Here is a 16,351-nt window from a genome sequence, read left to right on the forward strand (position 1 = left end):
GAGGCCAGAACCGGGACTCTGCTGGAAAAGGGGAACTCTCCTGTCCGCACCACTTCCTGCCATCTTCTCCCATGCTGCACCGGGACCCCCAGGCCTTCCCCAACCTCCTCTTCCAACCAGCAAGCAATAGGACCACCTATATCAAAAGAGGACTGACCCCACATCTAGATCACTGGATTGAAAGTTATTTCTTTCCCCTGAATTTCTAGGCAATTTGGAGCAATGTGAATTTGGTCTGTAAATTACAAGGATAATTATCGAATTCCTGTCTCCAGTATTACTTTGGGGGCAGCTAGTGGCGAGTTTTTAGAGTGATACTTACTTTTCTCTTTCACTGTTTTGGCCTTCTTGCAAGAACCTGGTTCCTTTCTTTTGCTTAAAACCAATTATTCCTTTTTTTCCCCTGAGTATAAAAGTTTTCAATGTTCCCCAAAGTAAATTTTTTTAAAATATTTTATTTATTTATTCGACAGAGAGAGAGACAGCCAGCGAGAGAGGGAACACAAGCAGGGGGAGTGGGAGAAGAAGAAGCAGGCTCGTAGCAGAAGAGCCTGATGTGGGGCTCGATCCCGTAACGCCGGGATCACGCTCTGAGCTGAAGGCAGACGCTTAACCGCTGTGCCACCCAGGCGCCCCCCCCCAAAGCAAATTTTGAAAGTAATAGGCAGCATTTATAGTGTGAACTATGACCGGGCACTATAATAAGCACTTTACGTGTATTCACTCATTTAATCCTTACAAGGATTGATGAGACCAGTACTATCATCGTCATCAGCATTATAATCATCCTCATTTCATAAAGGGTAAAACTGAGGCACAGAGAAGTAAAGTAACTTATACAAGGCCACACAGCTAGTATGTGTGGGAGCCTGGGATCTAAATCTGGGTAGTCCGGCTTCAGTCTACACTCAACTGCCAACGTGCCAAAAAGCACCAAGAGGAAAATCAAAATTACTTGTACTGCAAAGCTGAAATAACACTTGACATCTTGATATATTTCCTTAATCGTTACATACTCGAATGTGCTTTATAAAAATTAATTTGGGGGGCACCTGGGTGGCTCAGTCGGTTAAGCATCTGTCTTTGGCTCAGGTCATGGTCCCGGGGTCTTGGGATCGAGCCCCGCGGCAGGGGGGGGCTCCCTGCTGTGCTTGTCCCTTTCCCTATGACCACCGCTCCCCCTCCCCTGCTGATGTGCTCTCTCAAAAAAAGAAATAAAATCTTTAAAAATAAATAAATTAATAAATTTGGGTTTATAGGATACATGAGCTTTTTACAACCTACTCTTTTTTCATTTGACCACTATATTGGAAACATTTCCCGTTACTGCACCTTCTACGACTTGAGTTTTAAATACTGTAAGATATTCCATTGTATGGGTGTATCCTATTTTTAACAAATCCCCTATTGTTGGACACTGCAGTTATTTCTAGCTTTTCATTATTTTGAGTAACATGTTTCCGTGTAGAGAAATCCTTTTTGAAAACCATCTGGCAGTGTTCTTAAATGTAGGCATTGCCGGGGTAAACGTTGTGCACGCTTTGAAGGCTTCTGGATTTAAACTACCAAACTGTTCTCTGGAAGCTGCATTGACTCCCCGCCCCCCCCCCCCCCCCGCCGTAACACTAACTGCGAGCGCATATTCCTTGTCCCCCTTCTGAGTGGGGGGACCCCCTCCCTAGCTAGGGAGGTCCCTGCCACCCAGGAGTGTCCTGCAGGCCTGCCTGTCTCAGCTGAAAGAATTCCTTCCTTGGAGATGTTCCAGAACACCTCTGTCCAGCTAAACACTTTTAGTCTATAGAACCGTCAATAGCAGCAGAGATCATCGTGTGTGTGTGTTTTAATGTAGGCTGGAACATACCTGGCATGGAGAAATCAAAGGCAAACAAAATAAACCAAAAACAGGAAAGCTGAGAAGAGATGTAGAAGGAAAAAAGGAGAAAATATGAAGTGTAAACCCTTGGGGTGACCCTGATCGTGGCTTTCTCTCTCTTCCCAAAAGTGGATGCAGGGCTGGAACTGACCCTTTGACACCATGCCCGCCAGGATGGCAAAGGAAGACGCACGCATGTGCCCCTCCCATTGCTCAGAGCCCCAGTCTTGCCGGGCACGGATTGAGAAAACCCTGCCAGCCCTTGCAGACTCTAGGATCACTCTGTGATCAAGCAAGATGACAAATGAGACATTCATGGCCCGTGAGCGGAGACTGGGTCCGTGTTTACCTTGATCTTGTTCAAGGCAAGTGGTTTCAGGGCTGTGCCCTTGCTTGTCCATTTGTCATCTGCCTGGCACATGTGTGCCTCGGGCTCTCCTTCACACCAGGCTCAATCCCAGCTCGCCACACTCCCTCCTGCGCTGACGGATCCATGGGGCTGCTGTAACCACCCGCTTCCCCTGCTCCCTTGGGGCGTTCCATGCTCGCCCCTCCTTTCCTACGTTGATGAGAGTTAGGGAGAAGTTTACCTGAAGTGAAAGATTTAGGGTCTGGGACGGGGGGAGAAGGAGGACTGCTCCTTTTTTTATCCCCAGGGGATAAAACTGACATTTGCTGAGGATTTACTATACAAAGCCGGGCGGCTTTGCGCCAAGTGTTACACACATGATCCCCATTAAATTCTCATGGGTCCAATATGGTGATGATCCCATTTTACAGATGAAATGAGAATTCATAGTACTACCATTTTACAGATGAAAGGGGCTCGTGGAAAGTAACTAACTTGGCCGAGGTCACCAGCTAGAAAGATCTGGAGCCAGTTTTATCAAAAATGAGCCTGATGTTGCTGGAGCTCACGGGCTGAATTAGCCTGCTGTTGTAACTTGTTTCTCAGGCTTGGCCGTGAAGAGGACCTAGGTGGGCGTCATGGGGGGCTGCCCACCACTCAGAAGATTGAGAATGAGGGGCCGAGGAGCCCCCAGAAACTAGCAAGGCGCAGCCGTGGCTCGGGCCCTGGCCACACTCGGTGCGCGCTCCCGCCAGCTTCCTACACACCAAGGCTGCGGCCTACTCAGGGCCCTGGCCATCAGCACATGCTCGCATTCCCTCATCAGCTTCTTGGCTAATCGCTCTGTTTCCGCCTTTGTCCCCTGTCCCCAACACAGGCTACTCACAGCCCAGCACCCTACGCCAGGCCCCTGCCTCGTCCTGGGCAGCCCTGCGGACCTCGGCGCAAAGCCCACTGGGGTTCTGCACAGCACGCAGATTAAAAACCCACTTCCTTCCCAGGACCTGCAAGGCCCCCGAGATCGGCCCTCCTTACCTTGCTGACTTTGTCTCCTGCAGCTTTCCCTCTGGAGCATTTTGTTCAAGCTCAAATGGCCCCCTGGAGGACCCAAACAGGAAAGCCTCCCGCCGCTGGACCTTTGCACTTGCTGTCGCTTCTGTCTGGAATGCTTCCTCCCCACACTGTCCCCATGGATCAACGCCACATGTCCCATTCTTCTTCTCCAAACAGCCTTCCTCACAAGCGCTTCAGCAGGCACAATCTAAAATGTCAACACTCCCACGGCCGGCTCTTCAAAACTCCCATCCCCGCCTTCCTTTCCCTCCTTAGTGCGTTGCTATCTGATGTATAATTGTCTTTTTTATTGTCTCTTGCTCCTATTATAATGCAAACCCGTGGACAGTGGAGGTTTTCATCTGGCCTGGGCACAGCTGTGGCCCCAGCACCTAGACTCTGTCTAGCTCTGAGTAAGGGCTCAAGAAATCCTTGTGAATGAATGAATGAATGAATGACTTGATGAACGTAGGGATGCGACCAGCTGCAGACTGCCGGAAGGGCAAGTAGAGGGAAAGCTGTCCCTTCCTACCAAGGTCAACCTGAGAGAGGAAGGGGTGAGATGCAGCAGGGACAGGCCTTGGGCTCTGCCCCCAGAGTGGTTCAGCATGCCTGAGCCTTGGTCTCTCCCTCCGTAAAGGTGTGAGAAGGAAGCCGACATTCATTAAGAACAGCTCGCTGGGTGCCCGGCACGCACTGACTCCTCACAACAGCCACGTAAAGTACATGTGCTGCGCCTTCTACAGATGAGGAAACCGAGCCCCAAAGGCCACAGCCCATATTACATCTCAGTGCCTGGCAGAGTCCGGAGTCCAATCCACGTTCATCAGTTTTTAAAACCCGAGCTCTTTATCATCTCTATGCCCCCTTTCTCCTGAGCCGAGCTTCTGTCCCCCACCTGTGGGCTGGCACCCCATGCCAAGACCGCAAGGGGCCGTTGTAAGTTTCCAAGGAGACAAACCGGCGCCCGGCACCTTATGGGCCTGCAAGCAGGGTTGGCAAGCGGCACTACTGTGAAAACCCCCAGGCCAAAGCAAAGCCTCACTTCGCTCCCACCTCCTAGCGTGGGGTGGGAGGAGGGGAGGCCAAGGGACCAGCCCCTGCATCCCTCACCCGTCTCCCAAGTCTGGACAAAGAGGCAAGCAAAGAGCAAGTGGATAGCGGGCCTCCCCTTCCTTTTTTCCTTTAACATGGACCGGGTTTAGGGTCCCAGGGCCTGGGCTTCCTCGACAGGTTCACCTGCGGTGCTCTGTGCTGACCATGCACCTGGTGGGAGCACGGCCACTCTCGGGAGCGGGAGCTCAGCACTGGGAGGCCAGGTGTCCACACAGCAGAGGCGCGTCTGACGTGGCATCTTTGGGGCTTCGGGAGCGCCTGTGTGCCTCACAGACCTCTCAGGGCTGCTGGGATGAGGCTCGTTAGCATCTCTGCTCTGGGAGGGGTGAAACCACTCCCTGCCTCCCTCCACCCCTGCAACTGCTGCAAAACCACTTTGCGCCTGAGAGCTTCCTAGGAGCCTTCTGATCTAGACCGTCTACCTGCCGGGCTGCAAAGCACGGTGCTGCTCTAACTCCAGATGGGGAACCACTGAAGGAAATCCTCCCACGGGGTCACAACTGGGTTACCGCGGCACTATGACGTCAATATGATTATCAGATTGCACTTGATAAATGAGAAGTCTTCAAAAGATTATTGGCTTTACCTACTTATTTAAAAAGCAAGTAAAAAAATAAATTAAAGCTAAAAAGCAAGTAGATGGCCCATTTTTAGTAGCGCTGAGACACTGGGCTCCTGACAGTGTTGAAAGAAGCATTAACTAGTTCTCAGCCCAAAGGCATGAATTTAGAGAGCCATTTATTCTTATTTTGTTTGTATTTATTTAAAGGCAGCAGTGATCACCAGGACCTGGCAAGATGGCAGCAGGAATAAGTCATAGAGTGTGTCTGAGTGTGCGTGGATGTGTACCTGTGTGTGCACGTGTGCATGTGTGTATCAACATATTAGTTAACAATCAGCATAGCAAAAGTGTAAAGTCTATCATTTATCTACTAAAAAGCTGTTGCAGTCTTAGGCTGCCCGAAGAGCTCCGGATTAAGGGATTCTCAGGTGACTTCTCACCACGACTGGAAACTGCCTCCCACCACATGCAACCCATCCTCTCTCCCTTTTCAAAGGATTACAAATGATAAATAAGATCACCATCCCCAGTTTCTGTTCTCGCCAACAACTGACCACGTTGAGAAAGAATCAGAGAGAAGAGGGTGGGCTGGCACGTGTTCTCCGACTCTAGCCAAGTCAGAGAGCCAGGCCTTCCCTCCTTGGGATGCCAGAATGCTTCTTCTCTCACCTGCTTGAGGCCACAATGAGATGAGGTCAATACATCTGATCGAAGTCACAACACACCTGTAATGTTGTCATAGCTCCGGAAATTCATTTCGATGTGGTCCCACTCCAGCACCATGCAGTTTTCCATGCTGGGCTGAGCGATGGCCACGTACACGTCATTCTTGGAGTTGAACGTATCCACCGAAACCGACTGGTAGGGCAAAGTCTGATGAACAACAAAATCTGGGAACGGGTATTTAAAAAAAGAGTCTCCGTGAGATCCCTGGTGGGAATTATCAACCGCCATTACCCTTCTACCCTTCGTAGCACCGGTTCTGAGGAGGGACCGGGAAGGAGGGAGGGGGGACCAGAGAGAAGCAACACACATGTCACAGCGAGTTTTACTCTGGAAGATTCTAGAAGGGTTCTGCCTTGGAGAGGATGATGAATGCACAGTTTGTAATCAGCTTCTTTGAGACAAACAGCTCACAGCTTGGCTACCGGATCGCAAAGTTTTAAACAAATTTGGTGAGACCTGGCTTTCAAAAACACCAGTGAAACGACGCCACGGAACACCATTCCAGAAACGATCATGAAAATCACTCTGGGAAGACGGCTGCGGTGGTCACAGGGGTTTGGGAAATGCTGTGTTTCTAGCCGTCTCAGGATGGCCCCGGAAGCTAAACACCTGTCTCATTTGTTTGCTGGGGCACTTCTCACGCTCACCTGCCAAGGCGATTGCTTCAGCGGCTGTGAGACTCCCACACGCCCCCACTCCAGGTTCTAAACCAAAAATGTAAACTCCCCAAGGGCACGCTGCCCTTTGGGGAACCGAACCACGCCGTCTGACACAGACTCAGAGATTTATGAAGCCCGCGGAGCAGGGAAGGTAACCGAAGTACGTTTATTGGTTGGTGCGCTCAGGGGTAAGCCACGGCTCTGCCCGCGATCTGCACAGTGTCCCGCGGTGCCACGAACAGTTCCGGCTCTGCTGGATTTGCAAGCCACGTGGAACCGTCCTCTCTGAGCACATGCTCTACTCCTACCCTTAACGTGAAGTCAACACTCCTCACCCGAAGGCCCCTAGCGACCACGGACTCACTGTGCTATGACCTTGGTAAGGAGGTACGATTTCCCCAAGGAACCGGGTGCGCGTGCCCCGGGACGGAGGCGAGGGGAGTCGGTGTGTGTGGGAGCTAGAGAACCAGTGAAGAAAGAATTAAGACAAACACACAAACCACTGAGGAAGTGCAAGGTAAGTTGTTTCTCCGGCTAGAGCTCCTTCAATGTGCACCCCGCTTCTCGGCAGGCTAACCGCACCCAGGGTCAAATGATGGTGGACGTCTGGCTGAGGGAAGTCGGTGCTCTGAGAAAACCCTGGCTCTGCCCCTCCCCTGCCCTCCCATCCCTAGCCCTGCCTGCTCAGGCCACATGTCTCCTGCAAAGCCGCCCCAGATCCAAGCACAGGACTCTGTCCTCACTCACTGAATTCATAACTAGGCACGGCTGTTCAAATCTTACTCTTCACGAATCTCCAGCAGAGAGACTTCAGAGTCGGCTTGGAGAAATGGGAAAGATCTTAGAGCCTTGAGCCGTTTCGCAGCCAGAGGCTGCCGCTCAGAGAGGGCGTGCGCCCGGCCATGGCCGCACAGCCATCGTCTTGTGCTCCTGAACCAAGGGCTGCCTGAGGCCAGGGCTGGATCCCACTCTCCTGAGAGCCTCCCAGGGCATAAGCCCATGGTGAGCACTCAAGAAATAACTTAGATCCGAAGCCTCATAAATGCGGTGAAATGAGAGAGACAGTAAAGGGGTGGGCCACTCGGTGGGGAGCAAAGGCCGGGTAATGCAGATGGGGCAGACGCAGGAACGGACGGGGGAGACTGAGAGCCGCTGAGGTCATGCTGTGGTGGGAAGAGTAGAGAGCGGATGAGAAGACCAGGTATGGTCGGGGGCGGGAGAAGGAAGCAGGGCCGAGGGAGAGAGGGCAGCATGAGGCCCAGGAAAGAGCTCTGTGCCTGGATTCAGACCCCTTGAAACTGCTCCCGGTGCTTGACTCCCTGACATGGCCTCAGTTTACTTCCGTGCCATATGGGGGGAGGATTCTTACCTGCCAAGCTTGATGGCAGGGACGCACTGGTAATGGTGGTGGAAATGCCCATCTCAGGGCGTGGCACGTAGTAGGTGCTTCAGAAATATGGAGTTGAGGTCTGAGAAAGGACAGTGTGCCTCCTCTGTCCCAGCCATCCCTGGGCTGTCTCTTGAACTATCCATTCGAACGGCATCTAAGATAACACGGCAGAGCTGTGACTCCAATGTCTTGCTGAGTGACCTTGGGGAAGTTATTTTACCTCTGTCTGGCTCAGTGTCCTCACTGGATATTTTAGTTCTTACTCACTTCGAGTTGTGCATAGCACACAGTGAGGGCTCAAAACATGTTCACTTTTGGAGGTGTCCCTATCCCTATTCTGAGTATACAGTAGGTGCTTAATAAATGCTTGCTGGCAGAGGAGTGTGGGAGGGCTGGCCTTGCCCACCCCGCGGTCCACTCTGAAGACTGCGTGGGGAGGAGGTTGGGGATGAATGAATGATGCATGCACGCAGGGGCAGGGAGAAGAGGGAGAAGCAAAGAAGCAAGAAGCAGCCGAGGGAGAGTGGGGACAAGTGCTCTCCTCACCCCCAGAGCTGGGAGCAGAGCATCCACAAGAGCTGAGGCTTTAGGAAAGACAGGCTGGGCTTTCGGTTCCCGCTTGTATTGGCAGCTCTGTGACCTTGAGCAAGAAACTAGAGCCTCAGGGTCCACATCAGTAAAATCAGGGTGACACCTCTTTCGTGAGGTTGCTGTAGAGACTAAGTAAGAGAGTGTAAGTGTTAGCATCGGAGCCTTGTGTAGGGGCAGCTGGATACCATAGCTTTACGTACCAGCTTCGTATGCTCTAGAACAGTGACTGTGTGCAGCTGCTGCGTGAACACTTAGGAAGCATCACAATGGCTCCCAGCCCTGCCCTTTTGCCAAACCCCACAAATACCAGCTGCTACTCCATCAAGGAGCAAACACGGACAAAACTCAACCTGGAGATACACGGAAAAACGGAAATGGTAGCCATCATGGTCTGCTTCCTTTTCTGGAGACAGAAAAGGCTGCATTCTTTTAATTCTGAGACAGCCACAGGCCCCTCTACCTTCTGCTAATGCAAGCACCGCAGGTTCCGAACACTCCGGCCTTGTCTCTAACCCGCATCTCCCGCCTGCACGCCGACGTCTCAGAGACATGAGCATTCGCTGAAAACTGCAGGCTGTTTAAAGGGCAGACCAAAAAGTTTCAGTTTTTATTACAAAAAATTCCCAGAAAGAGAGAGAGCTGCCAAAATTAGAGAGCATTTTACAAATCTAGCTTTTAATGGTTCTATTTTCATTTGTTTTCCCAAAACATCGGTTTCATAATATTTTCTATATGCCGACTACCTGGCACAACACAGACTGTTAAATCATTTGAATTATACATCTAATTCTTAATAGGAGAGTCCTTTTCCCCGGCCCCCACCCCCACCCCCAAAAAGGAGGAGGAGGAGGAGGAGGAGGAGGGAGAAAAAGGAAGAAATATCTAAAAGAAAATGACTGATTGCTATGTATTGGGTGGGGGCTGGAGGGGCTGGAGGAATTTAAAGATCCTCTCCCATCCCCATTTTAGTTCATTTTTCAGACTGGCAAAAGCACGTTCATCGAGCAGAGATCTCCAACAATACACATATTGACATGACATCAATTTACCAGTGCTAAAGTATTAATGGCTTTCTCTGCGCAAAGTGCTGCTGCTTCCATTCACGTTGGATTAAGTTCATGATGTCAGTGGGACGCTTACAATTTAGGCCTTGCTCGCACTGGAATCAACAGATTTTTCCACAGCTATTTATAGCCCTTGCAGAAAATAAATTATACATGACGCCGATCCTATTGGGAGAGAAACTGCACGTTAATGCATTATTTCTCTTTGCATTTCATCAGCCCAGCAATAGGGAAGCTAACAGGACAATTAGGATGCAAAATTCACTCCCTCTAAGGAATTTAGCGAATTATCCACCTAACACGGGGAATCGTGAGTAGGTAACAGGGATTTCGGTGGTGGTTAAAAATAGACGTGAAAGCGGAGGGTTATGGAAGGACTGTGATTAATCTAGAAGCTGAAACAGTCCGGTGGCGGTTCTGCCGTGTTAATTACACCCGGGCGCCAGAACACAACGGCAAGAGAATCCTCCTCTCTCTGGGAAGAACAGGATCTTCCTTCTCCTTCCTCTACCTGAGGAATTTACGCCTTTCCTGAAAATCTGAGCTAAGAGAACAAGGATGCCCTCGGAGAATGTACTTCTTCCCAAAAATGTAGCGAGGATGCCATCCTCAGTAGTCCCCAGGCTCTTAGATCGGGCTCTCTATCTGCCATCCATCCCGATGCGTTTCCCTCCTAGCCTTTAATAAAGCACCAAAGAATGAGGCTTGATATGAGCAGAAGACAGGAACCAAAAAAAAAAAACCCTCAGAATTTATTGACTTCGTTCTTACAAGGCAGGGACTATGTCTAGGGGTGGGCACGGTTTGGGCACACTATTTATTCCTGATGGAGGTAACCATGAGTCTTAAAGGGAGAAAGCAGTAGCAAAGATAAAATCATCACCTGCCTGTTACCAGGGAGTAGTGCTGACTGTCTAAATTTTAGTAGGAATGTTTCTAGCAAGGACAAATATATATAACAGAGGGAAGATGACCTAAAAATGTTAGGGGACTCATGCTGCCCCATGGGTTCTGGGCTTAGGACAGGTTTCCAGAGCTGGCTACCTTGGTTCCAAGCCCCCTTTGACTCCTGGGACAATTCTGACAGTCCAGATCATTTTCATAACCGTCCCCAGAGTGCAGAGGTCAGAAATCATGTTTTCTCGTATAAATTATTCCCTGTTCCCAGGCCCTGGATAGCCCATGTCATGTCTCCCAGAGACTGGCAAAGTTTTCAGCCACTCTGGCCAGGCGTGAAGAGAACAATGAAAAAGCAGCTCACTTCACCTGGATATTTAGAGAACTTCTCCAGAAAAACCAGAGCAGAGACAGAAAGGAGCCCCAGTGAGCTGTGGTTTGGCATTTCACACCAAACGGCCTTGAATGCCACCTTTTGGTGCAAATGTCATTGACTACGACCTCCGATTTATTGCACTGCTCTGCAATACAATAAATAACCTGCCTGTGGCCTCCACTGGCCAAAGGGTACCTGCCAATTACACAGGTGAATAAGGCCCTTTTCGATGCTAGAAGACAAGGGCAGCCCACGAGTCTGCAGGCTTTCTCCCAGCAAAGAGAGAACTCATCAACTCCCTTATTTACGAAGATACCTAGAAACAGTTTTTACTTTGTGAGTTCTTGCTTATTTATTTGTTTGGAGGGTGGCAGTAGGACTGGCCTAAATGTCACAGTTTGTTCTTGGAGGGTTTTTTTTTTTTCCTTTTGAGTTTCTGTCACTGTTTCTGAGTTCTCATGCCTGCTGTTCCCACTGACATGCCTTGAGGCTTTGTAGGTATCAGCTCTCAACTGAAATGTTTATTTTTATAAGTTTGGTAAGCAGGTTTCATACTGGGGATTGATCTGCTTTCCTTTAAAAGCTGGCTTTCGAAGCTGGAGAAACTTCGCCTAGGCCTTTCAGACGGAGACACTCCCCTGCTCTCCATGAGAGGCGAGAGGGGAGGCAGTTAGTATTTTAATGTTGTCTTATAACCTGTAAAATGTATAAATGGAAACCTTGAGGCAGGCCGTGGAAAAAGGCAAAATCAAAGTGTCTTTACATTTTTCCTCAATGGGAGTTTTCTCTCCTTAGAGAGCTAGTTGTTTCCTCATATTTCTATTTTGCCATTGGTTATAATTCGTCAAGTTACCTCTTTGTACGCAGAACTACAAAAGCAATTTATGGATGTTAAAGGCTGCTATTTATTAGCTGAATGTTCAGTAAACTTCATATTATTCAATCAGGAGAGGAGTGAGCACAGTGGATCCAGAGGGCCGGAAGGCGGGCCTCTCTGCACTGACTTTCCACGAAAGCTGACTTGTAAATACCCAACTCCCCAGCTTATACTTTGGCCCTTAAAAAAAAACACAAAAAAACCCTTCAGAGAAATTAGAATTTTGTAAAGTATCAAAATTAAGGCAAAGGGCAGTTAACAGAAATCCTTCCAAACTGCTGAGATATTTTTCTGACCGATCAATTCATTTCTTTTAGAATGCTTAAACGTCACCGAAAATAATTTGGACAGAACACCTTTACACCCACTTTTCTCCATTCCCTGTGGATGACCTACAAGAAGAACAAAGGGGTTATCCTCCGTAACAGCCTTCAGTGCTAGTGGTTCCGAATACCTGTAGTGGTACATTCGTAGTCAAAGCTGGGCACGTCATTTAGCTTCTTCTCCTGATACTCCGGTGGACCGATGCAGAGGACGTCGGAGACCGTGGAATTGGTCATCTTCAACCACAGATACAACCACTTGGCTTTGCAGTCACATTCAAATTTATTGCCCCTTAAATCGCTAAAAAACAAAACGAAACACAAACACATAGACGGAGAAACGGATGGGCCTGAAATGTTTCAGCAGTCGTATGAAACTCCGGCATGATTTAACATCCTCATATACTGAATACCCCCCAAAAATGAAACTTAAAAAAATGTGTATTTAATGCATCCTATTTCTTGTACTTATCTGACTTGATTTAATGGTCTTTGGTGCTCATGATTTTAACCAGAGCCTGCAGAGAGCTCTTAGAGCTAACCTACCACCATGTCTCCAAACTGTCCTGAAACTGTCACCACGCCATACTGGAGATGGTGGAGGGGGACAGGGTTGACAGAAGAACACCACCCCTCAAGATGCAGGTCCTCACAAACAAAATCAGGACATTCTGGGGATATAGCCTTCACGGACACGACCGAAACTTTAAGATCTTATTACACACTGTCCAGTGAGAAGCGACAAATGCTAGAAGATAAATCAGAGGAACCCACTATCTTGAGAAAGGAACCCTCACACCAGCAAGCCTACCTTACCATTGGCCTAACGCTACTAAGTGTATTCCAACATGGCAAGACCTAACTAACACTATATAAACTGTATGCTCTTTCCCACCATGCACTCTTTGCCACCGATTTCTAACTACAGCATAAAAGAAATGCAGTAATGGGGAGAGGGGGGCTTAAAGACATGATTAACTGGGGCACAATGACAAGCACACATAAACTTAATTTTCCTTACTTACAGTTCAATCAGAGAGTCTAAATCACTGAAGACGTCCCTTGGGAGGGCTTTTATGTGGTTATTGGCCAAAGAACTAGAACAAGAAAGTCATATTTTAATGTGGTTTTTATCCTCAGGCCCTGTCACTCCAAAGTCCCTGAAACAAAGCTAATGATTTAAAACAGAGTTCTAACCCTCTTCAGTACAACGTGGTTCAATTTCTGGCTTTGCGCATCGATACTGAGATAAAGAAATGAGTTTTGTTGTACAAAGACAGCGTTATAGATGTGGGAGGACAATGTAAGTTTTTTGCTTTGTGTTTTAAAGAAGCATTTATTAAGCTCTTTATTTATACACATTTCTTAAACTTTGGATGGCGTCTTACGTCTCTCAGAATAAAAGTCAAATCCCTTTGATGGCGTACAAAATCTCCGTTGTCAAGTTACCCCCATCCCCACTTACCGATGGACTGGATCTCTGTCTACTCAGAACGCCCACACTGGCCCCCTTGCTACTGCTCAAACGGGCAAGGCACGCTCCCACCCCAAGGCCCCCGAACTTCTGATTCATCTGCCTGAATGTTCTTCCTCCAGCTACCCACACAGCTCACTCCAACACACAGCTCACTCTCCTTTAGGTCTCTCTTCAACGATCACCTCTTCCCTGACCTCTACCGTCTCCCTTCCCTGTTCTGTTGATCTTCACTGCACGACTGTCCCTTGGCATACTACCCATTTTAATTACCTATTCGTTTATTGGCTGGGTACTCTCCCTATACATAAGCAACACGGGGACAGAGATTTGGGGGTTTGTCCGCATCTGTATCCCCAGCATCCGCACAGTGCCTGGCACACGGCAGGAGCTCATTAGGTCTTTGCTGAGTGAATGAAGGAAGCACTTAAGTGAGGAAGATAAGAGAGAAGGTGTACAGTCTTGTCCAAGAAGTTCCCTCAGCGGTCCATCTAAGTGAGGTCTCTGACTTGGGACTCAAAGAAAGGATTCAGTAAATACTCTTTCACATTAAGATGCTCAGCTCTGACCCCACGATAATATAAAATCGCAATGAACGACTATGTTTAGAGAACAACGGATTATGATCCATTTCATCTTCTCACGAACGAAGGTTGACCAGAAACCATTTTGCCTTTTTTGCTCTTAGTGTTGCAGAGCTTTCCAACACGTCCTAGTCTGCTCTCCCTCTCCAGGAAGAACGAATATCCTCAACCCTTTTTCTGATGATTCAGGATCACGCAGTGCCCTGTCATCATCCTGCCGAAGATGAATGTCCGCGGTGCTGGGCTCTTGACGTAGAAAGATGCTGGGTGTTGAAAGAGGCCCATCAGGTCTGTGCTTCCCCCCTGGGCCTCATGCTCTAACGGGAGTCAGCCAGGAAACTGATGCCTACTCTTGTTTTCTTTTATACGGGTGAGTACAAACAGCAAGACACATAAATCATAAACACGCAGGCAAGTCAGCACCAACCTCTTTAAAATATATGTATGAAATTAGCCTTTCTTAGCCTCATTGGGATCCACTGCAGAAAGGAATTAAAGAAATGGGCATTCCTCCCTCCTTAGCATCAGCTCGCAGAGAAAGCTTTGAGCCCATTTTAACCCAAACATGCTTCTGCAAGATACCAAGAGACTATGCGGAGACCTAATCATTCCAGAATTATGTGCCTTCCTGCCTAGGTAACCACAAATGGCTTAAAATGCAATTTCATCTATTATTTCACCTTTTTTTCCTAAATGATTTATTACTTGTTTTTAAAGATGTTGGAAAATAGGCTGAATATGGAATCAGACTGAACATGCCTTAGAGGAAGCTTTCTGAACTTAAAAAAAAAAAATGTTTGTTTTACTTTTTTAGTGGTTGGTGGTCACCGTTTCTGGAAAGTCCAAACAACTTTTTTGTAGCTAATTAAAGGTTAATTATTTAGCTAAACATTTTTAGTTAATTGAAACGTACTGTACTGAAGTGACAAGAAGAGATGGAATGGTCAAAGCCAAAAGAAGCAGTATGTTTAGCAACCTTTCCAAGTGTTCAATTTAGATTTCAGAAAGCCAAATTGTTTCAATGGACTTCCACCCACTCACGCTAAGTGCATAACATTGCACTTTCCACTTCATTTTGTCTACACATTTATGGCACTTACTTATTTCTAAAACTACCTAACGGCAACCTGTCCCTTGGGCTTTATAGGACCTGCTGGAAAACAAATGTCCTAGATTTTAGTTACCGATCGGGACTGCTTCTTCAATGCTTTGAAACCTGATCTATATTTCTTGAGAACAAGAATGTGAGCCTGTAGGTGTTGGAAAAAGTCATAAAAGATAAAAACCAGAGACTTAAACAAGCAAATCCTTGCTCTCTTTGCTTAGGAGTTTACAAAAACTGGGACGAAGTGGGGAAGACTGGTTCTTTCTTTAAACAATGTATTAAAAGCTTTCATTACCACCTGCATCTCCAACCTAAGGAGTCAATTTTAAAAGTCACTTGACTTGCCTAGAAGTAGAGTGCAGCGCTGGCTTTCAGCCCTGAGCTAGACGCTGGGGTGGGAGGTGGGGGGGCAGAGCTAATGAACCATCCGCCTGGGTCCTGCCCTCAGGGAGCCTTCAATGCAGGGTGGGGGAGGGGAGATAAAACTGACATCATGAAACAGTACCATCCAGTATGCCACGGTCAAGTGTTGCGGGTGCTGAGTCAGAGCAAGGACTATGGGAAGGGCAGAGAGGAGATCAAGAATGGCTCCAGGAGGGAGACAGAACTTAATCTGGATTTCTTTTTTTTTTTTTTTTTTTAAGATTTTATTTATTTATTTGACAGAGAGAGAGACAGCCAGTGAGAGAGGAACACAGGCAGGGGGAGTGGGAGAGGAAGAAGCAGCCTCCCAGAGGAGGAGCCTGATGCGGGGCTCAATCCCAGAACGCCAGGATCATGCCCTGAGCCGAAGGCAGACCCTTAACGACTGAGCCACCCAGGCGCCCCTTAATCTGGATTTCAAAGGAAAAGCAGGTTACAGTAGATGGAAGGTAGAAGAAACAACATCCAGGGCAAAGGAAGGATGTGAGGAAAAGCCCAGTAACAGGATGATTTGGGTGTGCACAGGGGTCCACTGAGAGATCAGTGTTCTGCAGACATCTCAGGAAATGCGGCTGGAGAGGTGGGGAGAGGCGGGTTCCGTAGGCTTGACTGTAGGATGGCAATGCACACTGGGACGGGTGTAGCATTGCATCGGGAGTACTCTGGACCTGGGGCGCCTGGGTGGCTCAGTCGGTTAAGCCTCTGACTCTTGATTTCAGCTCAGGTCATGATCTCAGGGTCGTGAGATCGAGCCCAGTGTCGAGCTCTGCGCTGGGCATGGAGCCTGCTTGACTCCTCTCTACCTCTCCCCCATTCCACCCCTCCCCCCACCACACGTTCTCTATTGCTCTCTCTTACTAAAAAAAAAAAAAAAAAGTACCCAAAGGACTCTTGCTTTCTACATGTCAC

At 48.3% G+C, this 16,351-nt stretch overlaps 1 protein-coding gene across 1 annotated transcript in view; it reads right to left on the minus strand.

Moving 5' to 3' along the window:
• The window catches only part of LGI2 (leucine rich repeat LGI family member 2), a 31,218-nt gene that overhangs the window by 6,820 nt on the left and 8,047 nt on the right, over positions 1-16,351 (minus strand). The window contains exons 5-7 of the mRNA XM_026514531.4: positions 12,882-12,953; positions 11,988-12,157; positions 5,679-5,843 (exon numbers count right to left, since the gene is read on the minus strand). Of these exons, the coding sequence (XP_026370316.2) occupies positions 5,679-5,843; positions 11,988-12,157; positions 12,882-12,953 (407 nt within the window). The remainder of the gene's footprint in view (positions 1-5,678; positions 5,844-11,987; positions 12,158-12,881; positions 12,954-16,351) is intronic.

The sequence above is a fragment of the Ursus arctos genome, unplaced genomic scaffold (genome assembly GCF_023065955.2).
Source record: "Ursus arctos isolate Adak ecotype North America unplaced genomic scaffold, UrsArc2.0 scaffold_9, whole genome shotgun sequence".
Taxonomy (NCBI): domain Eukaryota; kingdom Metazoa; phylum Chordata; class Mammalia; order Carnivora; family Ursidae; genus Ursus; species Ursus arctos.